Source organism: Lygodium microphyllum, chromosome 13 (assembly GCF_053477565.2).
Source record: "Lygodium microphyllum isolate KBCC chromosome 13, Lygodium_microphyllum_v1.1.10, whole genome shotgun sequence".
NCBI lineage: Eukaryota > Viridiplantae > Streptophyta > Polypodiopsida > Schizaeales > Lygodiaceae > Lygodium > Lygodium microphyllum.
In genome coordinates this window covers 38,646,987-38,656,358 of record NC_141147.1, presented here as the reverse complement: position 1 = coordinate 38,656,358, position 9,372 = coordinate 38,646,987, and the positions used below count along the sequence as shown (strand labels likewise).

General features: G+C 35.9%; 1 protein-coding gene across 1 annotated transcript; it reads right to left on the bottom strand.

The window, feature by feature from the left end:
• Positions 1-4,079: 4,079 nt before the first annotated feature.
• Positions 4,080-5,970, bottom strand: LOC148026530 (glucoamylase I-like). The gene is made up of 3 exons (XM_087690971.1): positions 5,805-5,970; positions 5,428-5,628; positions 4,080-4,380 (listed from the first exon to the last, which is right to left on the bottom strand). The coding sequence occupies exons 1-3, from the start codon at positions 5,889-5,891 to the stop codon at positions 4,213-4,215; spliced, it is 456 nt and encodes a 151-aa protein (XP_087547097.1). The 5' UTR covers positions 5,892-5,970; the 3' UTR covers positions 4,080-4,212.
• Between the last annotated feature and the right edge of the window lie 3,402 nt (positions 5,971-9,372).

Sequence of the window (9,372 nt, the reverse complement as noted above, 5' to 3'; positions counted from 1 at the left end):
ATAAAATTCTTATATATTTTTGTGTGCATGGTTGAGCATATTCATTAAAAAATATTCAAATATATCCACTCATATACATTACACAAAAAAGACACTTTGATGTAGACATTCCTCCTTAGAAAATACCCCCACAGTTTGCATGTGCTCACATGCACAAATATCTAGCTCATTGGGTACCTAAGTTCCATTTTGTGGATCAAGTGAATGACTTATACAACACTAGTAGACTAAGATTGAAGGGCCTTAATGTATATACTATCAATTAAATCCTACAATAATATCTTAGAAATATTATCTCGAATGTTACTTTTGTTTACTATTCCATTTGGAAAATCTACTTCATATTTGAAGGTATTTTGTATCTTCAACTTAGTTGTTTGGATTCATTTCACTTCTACGTCTTTCTTGCATCCTAAAATGATGACTCCATTAAAATTACAACACTTCATCTAGGCAAGGTAGCTTGGTTATGGCCACTTGTTTCTAAAATGCTAGTAAGGGTTTTTAAAAGTGTACAAAAAAATGATAGTATACATAACCATTTACTTTTTAAAATGTTACTTTTCACTACCTACATAGCCTTTTTTTGGGGGGGGAGGCATTGGTTGGTACAAAGCATAAAAACATAGTAACTAGACACTACATATAAAAGAAAATTTGTTTTTATCCTTACTATAATCACTCATTGACTTCTCTTACTTTGAGTTCTAAGTTGATCCTTTCCATTTTTGTTGTACTCACCTATACTATAATATTATTTTGGTTGTGGCTTTGGTTACCACCACAATGTTCCCAAATTTACCTAGGGTTCCCCTCAAATAGGTTTAGACTTACTATATGTAACTCCTCTATATCGTGTGTATTCAAAACCTATTTAAGAACACCCTTATTTGTGAGTTTCTTTGAGATAAAACACACCATGTTTCTATTCGATTTGTGAATGACCACTTTATATGGTACTCTTTTATATGTAAAAAATGTATAAACATGCTATTTAAAAAATTCACTCTTTTGAATCCACATGATATGCTTATCTATTTGTGAGTGCCTAATTTCCAATCTTCTAAACCTACCACAGGTATCCACTTTTTTTAGATCTCTCTCTCTCTCTCTCTCTCTCTCTCTCCTCCTGAGGGTTGTCTAGCAAAGGTAGTTGATCACTAGATGATGGAGTGGTAATGCAGACAATGGGAGTGGCCACACAAATAGTAGTAGTCATAGTAGCTACATTTCTAATGGCAAGAGTGGTGACAACACATACATACATACATACATACATACATACATACATACATACATACATACATACATACATACATACATACACACACACATACATACATACATGTCTGTGTGTAGAGCAAGAGAGAGATAGAGAGAGAAAGGAGGAGAAAATGAAGAAGGAGAAGAAAAAGAAAAAAAACGAGGGAAGATAGAAAAGAAGAATAATAATAAATGTATGTATGTGTGTGTTGTGAGAGAGAGAGAGAGAGAGAGAGAGAGAGAGAGAGAGGAGGAGGAGGAGGAGAGAAGAAAGAGGAGAGAGAGAGAGGGGGAGAGAGAAAGAGGAACAAGAAAAAGGAAAGCATAGAGAGAATATTAAAAAATGAGAGAGAGAGAGAGAGAGAGAGAGAGAGAGTGTGTGTGTGTGTGTGTGTGTGAGAGCGAGAGAGGAGGTGGTGGAGGATGAGGAGGAAGTTAGGGAAAGAGAGAGAGAATGAAGGATATAGATTCACTTCCCTTTCAATGTTGCTTCATGATAGCTTCCTGCGATAGCATGAAGTAGCCTAACATTCCTTCATATCATCTCATAACCTTTCTTGCAATGATTCTTTTGACATGTTTTCTCTTTACAGAGGTATCTACATAGTTTTTAATTTATCTTTTTTCTCATCTGTTTTATTTCTTTCTCTCCTTTGTTTCATCTTGTTTGCTTCATTTCATTTTTAAAAATTACCCATGTTTCTTCATTTTCATTTTTAAACTTTATCCCTTTATCCTTCATTCCAATGTTAGCAAAAGTACACCAAGCATGCACATGTGTAAAACTATTCAAAGCCTTAAGAAGCTGCAAGGTTGTGAGGTCTATTTCTCTTTAGTGAGGTGATATCATTATTTACATGCACATCATGATAGGTAATATTTTGAACGATTTGACATTCTCTTGTAGAGTAGTGACAATATCATCATCATAGACAAACACCTTATGGATAGCATCACATGTGGGTGTAACCTCCTTTGAAGTAGGGATTTCCATGGTTTTAGAAGTAGAAGAGTTTGGATGGGTAGTGAGCATCACAGAAATCTACAAATTACTCATGAGAAGACTTGAACCCTTAGTTGGAACTAATCGGGAGCCCTAGTACTAGGGATGTGGATCTCCATCCAAGCTATCACCTGAAGAGGAAACATCAAGTTTTCCTATTAGGCCACCATGTTGATCACACTCTAGTCTAGCCAAGTTTTTCAATATCCCATCTCCTCGATCTATTCAAGCATGGATTATACCAATGTCCAAATAACCAATATCGAAAGTAGAGCACTAAATCTAGTTGATGATCAAGCTCTTGATCTTGATGTGGTTTTGATTTTCTTATTCCATACTTAAGGCTTGCAACCACATACACCCAAGCAAAGAAGACCTACAAGCTCCATAGTGTTTATTAAAACTCATTCATTTGTTCTGAGTTGACATCTTTTTGTCTACTATCTCTACTATGTGAGTTGAGAGAGAGTGTGTATGTGCGTGCCATAAGATATTTATTCTCCTCATTTGTTTGTAATGAGTTGACATGTTTTTGTCCACTATGATTGCTATGTGAGGTGAGAGAGAGTGTGTGAATGAGAGAGTGAGTCACAAGATTAGTAGTGAGCATGCTTGACGTAGGTGATGTTATCCATTAGTGCTCATGAAGAACTAGCTTTTAGTCTATTGTTTCAAGGAAATTTTTGAGAAATCTTGGATAAATTTTGGGGTAATCTTGATGAAAACCAATAGATTTTTACATATTTTGGTTATAAAAATGGCTAAAACAAGATAAATTTTGATTGCCATGTCCCTTATCACATTCTCAATCACACACACACACACACACACACACACACACACACAATGTGGGTGCCATTAAGAGAGAGAGATAGAGAAAACCACAATGTGCTTGTTTAATGTTTAGTTTGTTTGATGATCATCATTCCATGCTTAACTTCAATTTCAATCTTCATAAATACAATCTTGTACAAGGTTAAAATATACTTTTTAAAAATAAATCTTCAATAAAAGAAAGTAAAGTAAAGCAAGGAAAAGTACAGACGGGGAATAGCACATTCTCCCATAATTATAAAACAATGATGAAACTTGTGCCATTTCTTCGACATGCTACTTCTATAGCCTATTCATGTGCTTTTTTGTGTTATTGCTATGCTTCTATGAAGTTCTTAAACAAAAAATTTATAAAATATCAAAGTCACTACATCTCAAGCTTTGAATAATGTGTTTTTTAGTTTTTGGTTTTGTATTTTGCAAAGTTCTCTTCATTAACACAATATCTCAAGTTGTATAATAGTTGATTCTAATTAGTCTTAGAAAGTTGTGAGTGTTGTTGATCTCATGTAGTGTAAAAGATACATATTCATTTTCATTAGAATATATGGTTACTAACACATTTAATTCAACTAGATGAATATGGTTGATTGAAAAACACATATTTAGCTTTTATACATAATTCAAAAGGCATACATTCATTTTACCTAGATATGGCTAAAACTCGCTTCAATTTGGCAATACTCATACAATTCATAACATAAATAGTTACTGTTTCTAGAATAAGTTAGTACATGCATTGTTATTGTAGTTAAAAGATATGCTACTTATATTTCAACATAAAAACATCAACTAAACTTAGACTAGAGTGGTGCCGACATCACAAAAAACACAAAGAAAAACACTACCTAAACTTGAAAGCACATGTCAACCTAGTTTTTGTACAAGATTTCGAAAGATATTGTTTTGACATCACAAAGGAATATTATAAGCAAAAGTAATTGGAAATAGCCAAATTGTGCATTTTGGGTATGAACAATTATTATAGGCATGAAGATTCTTGCCATATTATTTATGAAAAGAGTTACATTAGTCTCGCCTGACATAAATGCAAGATTATTGCATATTCATATATATTGCATCCTTTCCAAGGGTGGATGTAGACACTAGGATTACACAACTTCCTTAACAAGGCTGTTGCCAGGCCAACAAAGTACAATTAGTGAGTCACTATTAGCCACATAAACAATGTTGTTGCCTGAGTACCACTGGATGGGGGCTTTTGTGTCATAGTCCACAAGCACTGGCTTGAATTCGAAAGCGGTTCCTTGTGTTAGAGTCTGCACATAGATGAGATGTGTAAATACTCATTTACGAATTTTGTTAATATCAATGCTAACAAAAATTTGAAATTTAATATAAAATAAGTTTTAGCTTTAAAAATGGCAAATAGATGTAACTTGATTCAAAAGTCCCTTAAAATTTATGAGTTGAAGGGTTTTATATTTGCTACCAAAAGTGCTTTTTATGGGCATTGGTTAAGGTTGAATTAACATGATGTAAAATGCACATAAGATAATAAAATACACCATAATGATTGGGTCCCTTTTCTAGTTTCAAAACAATATTTGATGGGCCATATATCTTTTCTAGTTGCAAAACAGTATTTGTTGGGTCATATCTCTCTTAGTTTTATGTTCATGGAGCCCTCCTTTGCTAGAGCCATTCCGACCTTTCTACATATGGTTCCTCAAGTAACTCACAGTCATGATGACTTTAAGCTTTCCTTATCTTGACCCTTGAATTCCATAATCCTTGACCGTTCAATTCTATTGGCTCTATGCCTCATTGATATTATATAGTCAAATTAAATATTTTCGACCCAAAACCTTAGCAAGAAACAATTAGATGAATAAATGAATTAAAGACAAGTGGTGTCCCCTAATGTTGTTCGATGATGCTAGGCTAGAAGCGAGGTGAGTGAGAGAGATTGAAGCATAGGAACTGGAAGTCTTCTCAACTTTTGCAGTCATGTGGTCATCTAGGACGTGAAGTCTACGGGCTATGTTGAATCCAATGACCGTTGAGTGATGATAAAAGAGAGACCGAAGGGGGGTGTAGATCAGTTTGTAGGTTGAATGCACGGCGAGAAGGTGTTGTTTGAGTAATTTAATTCTTATATATCTGCGGTCATCTAGAAATAGGGATCAAAAGCAAGATTTTAAACCGGGTCTGTGGGTTAATAAAAGAAGCGGTTTAGCAGAAAGCTAGCCAGAGAGAGAGAGATGGGGTATCATGGTATGGAGTGGAAAGCTAGCCAGAGAGAGAGACAGAGAGAGAGAGAGAGTGGGTATGGAGTGGGTGCCAGGTGATTATTGCACATATACCACAGCAACGCTCCACACTGACACTCCAGAGATGATGTTCATCAAGGGGGCGTCGTAGGTGCTCCAGTCGCCGAGCTCGGTGATGTTGCCGGCTATCACGAACCCGTCCCCATACGTCACCTGGTAGTCCAGCGTGAAGTTGACCGTTACGTTCGTAGCCCTCAGTATATTACCCTTTTCGTCACCATTGATAGCCCGAGCCTATAACAGCATCATCAGCAGCAGTACAGACACTATATCAGATATGAGCGAGCTATATGTCCACTGCGTTACAAGCTCGTGGTTATCATAAGTTGAGATGATCGCGGTTATCATTAAGTTGAGAGAATAATGTTGGTGGGTATTATAATGTTAGGACCATGATACATCATACATACATCTGCGCCGACTACCGAGCCGCCGAGTGCGAGGAGCAGCAGCGTAAGGCAGGCCGCCATTATCACTGTGAGGTCGAAGCGAGCCATTGACTGATAATGCGTAAATAATTGCTATGAACTGCAGCTGAGACAACCGAATTATGCTACGAGCTGCATTTGTGTGGCGTACCTCCGCTTCCGTATATATAAGAAAGAGCTTCTCAGGCGCATGCAGTGACCCCAGCACGAGAAGCTCGCCGCAGTGCAGCTTGTGCACGCGATCAATCAAGAATATGTGGGTAAGCTCGATGTCAATTTCTAAAGTCTGACGATGCATGTGCGTATGTCCTCGACTAGGACCGACATCAATTCTAAAACGTTAGTAAAATGTGGTGAATTTTTAAACATTTCCCAAAAGCTAGAACGTCTACAGCATCTTGACGAGTCAATGTCAATTTCTGAGACCTCATTATATTGTGGCGAACTTAGAAATATTCGAAATTGATTCTAGTGAACCTTTGTCTTTCAATTTGATTTTTAGATAAAATAGCTAATTGGTGAATATTAGCCACTAAAATAGGCCCTACCTCTACTAAGCAAAAGAGGGTGCAGAGTGTTGGCATATGCTTATGCACCATTCGAGGATGGGATTTCGATGACTTACACCTTTTGGGACATGTCGATGGTGGGAAGGAATTTCTCTTGACAAAGTGGATGTGTCAATTTGAATAAAGGAGAACTAGCGTTCCGCGCGCACTTCGCGTGCATGACTTCGCTCAACAATCCATTTCTCATCTTTCTCTCCCCTCTTTTTCCTCTCACTCTCTCTCTCCTCCAAATTCCCTCGCTATTTCTCTTTCTCTCTCTCTCTCTCTCTCTTTGCCTTCTATTTTAGTTTATTTTTATTTTCTTTTGGTTCTCACACTCTCTTTTTTTTCTCTCCCCGCTTTTCTTCTCTCTCTCTCTCTCCTTTTATTCTCCCCTCTCCCCCCTCTCTTTTCCTTCTCTCTCCCTCTCCTCTTTTATCTTCTTCTTCTCTCTCTCTCTCTCTTCATTCTCTTTCTAAATTTTTTCTTTTCTCTCTCTGTCTCTCCTTTTCTTCTCTTTGCGCTTTTCTTTTCTCTCTCTCTCTCCTCTCTTTTCCTTCTCTCTTTCTCCTTTATTTTTTATTCTCTCTCTTTTTAAATTTTATCTTTTCTCTCTCTATAATTCTCTCTGCATCTTCTTCTTCTTTCACTTTCTCCCCCCCACAGTCTCTCTTAAAGTATGTAAATTTTATATTTTTCCTATATATAATTCTCTCTTTATGTTTATATTCTCTCTCTTTTTCTCCTCTCTCTCTCTCTCTCCCCTTTTCTTCTTCTCCAATTTCTCCTACTTTTCCTTTTTTTCTTCTCTCCCCCTCTCCCCTTTAAATTTTATCTTTTTCTTCTCTCCTTCTCTCTCATTTAAATTTTATATTCTCTCTCTCTCTCTCTCTTTCCCCCTATCTCCTTCTCTCTCCCTTCCTCTCTCTCAAAAAATATTTAAATTTTAAAAAGAATTTTTTCTTTTCTCTTTTCTCTTTTGTCTTTTTCCCCATCTCTCTTCCTCTATTCCTCTTTCTTCTTATTCTTCTTCTTCTCTCTCTTTCTCTCTCCCCTCTCCTCTTCCTTCCTTCTCTCTCCTCTTTTTTTCTTTTTTTCTTCTTTCTTTAATTTTTTTTTCTCTTTCTTTTAAATTTTATATTTCCTCTCTATAATTCTCTCTATGTTTAAATTCTCTCTCTTCTTCTTATTTTCTCTCTCATTTTTTTCTCTCTGTCTCTGTCCCCCCTCTCTCTTCTCTTTTTCTTTTTTCTTTCTCTCTCTTTCTCTCTCTCTTAAATTTTATATTTCCTCTCTCTATAATTCTCTTTCTCTCTATTCCCCCTCTCTCTCTCTCCCTCTCCTCTTCTTTCTTTTTTGCTCTTTGTATATTTCTCTCTCTCTCTTTCTCTCCTTATTTTAATTAAAAAGAAAGTTTCCTTTTTTTTCTTTTCTCTTTCTTTTAAATTTTATCTTTGATTTCTCTATAATTCTCTCTCTATAATTCTTTTTCTTATTTTTTCTCTCATTTTTTTCTCTCTATCTCTCTCTCCCCCTCCCTCCTCTCTCCTCTCTTTTCCTTTTTTCTTCTCTTCTCTCTCTTTCTCTCTCTCTCTCTCTTAAATTTTATCTTATCTCTCTCCTCTCTTTTCCTTTTTCTTTTCCTCTCTCTCTCTAATTTTATATTTCCTCTCTCTATAGTTCTCTTTCTCTCTGTTTCTCCTCTCCCTCTTCTCTTCTTTTTTTTTCTCTCTCTTTCTTTCTTTGTCTCTCTCTCTCTCTCCTTATTTTAATTAAAAAAAACGTTTACATTAAAAAGTTTAATCTAACAGAGAGAGAGAGAGAGAGGGAAAACCTAGGCCCTACGCATGAGAGAGAGGGGGGAGGGGGAGAAGAAAAATGTTTAATTAAAAAAGACTATTCTCTTTCCTCTTTCTTCCCCTTCTCTCTCCGTCTTCTTCTTTTTGTCATTCTTCTTCTTCTTCTTCTCTCTCTCTCTCTCTCTTTCTCTTTTATTTTATCTCCTTCTCAAGTGTGTGAAAAACTATGTTTGAAAAAAATTAAATTAAAAAAAACTATTAATATGTTTAATTAAAGAAAATTTTAAATTAAAAAGTTTAATCTAAGAGAGAGAGAGAGAGAGAGAGAGAGAGAGAGAGAGAGAGAGAGAACCTAAGCCCTACACATGAGAGAGAGAATATATGACCTCCAAAAGGGAAGTGTTTCTCCACCATGAAGAGACCGACTTAGCTCATACCCACCCTATATGTCAAGTTTCCTAAGCTAGCCTAGCCTTTGAAAAGCCTTAGTTGCTATCCTAAAGACATGTTTCTTCTTTCTTATCAACCAAAACAAGCACCTACATGCATTTTCAAAAAAAGAGGATGCCTCAACACTAACAAATTAGGAAAAAACCCAAGATGATGGAGATACAAAGATATAAACCACATCAAAGTTTCTTCAAGACTAGGTGAGATGCATCAGAGTCAAGGACAATTAATTTTATGCCGAAGCTAAATTTTGGTAAGACAATTGAAACAAAGGAATAAAAGAGCTAGTGAAAGTCAATTTAGTACATAATTCTAGAAATTGATATATAGCTCAATGCATCCTTAATAAAAGTCAAAGCACTCAACAATCATTGAGATGACCAGTGGTGCTATTGCACTGAGATTTAATGAAGGACTTGAACAAGTTTAGGATAGATTTTACCAATCCCAAGCATCATACAACGAATGCTGAAGGAAAAAATCAAATAGAAGGAAATTATGAGGTTGCTACTCCAACTATGGCAAGGGTGATTCAAGTGATCGAGGTCATCAAACAACATTGGCTGTGTAGGATAAATCATGCATCGATTTAGCACATTCCTAATTTTACATATATGCATATGAAATGGAAAGGTAACTTTGTTTTAATATGCTTTAGATGGATGATTACACATAGTTTAACCTTTACCATATCTACCAAGTGCATACTTTGTGGATTGGCTTTTTTAAGGAGATAATGCATGTGTTTATTAT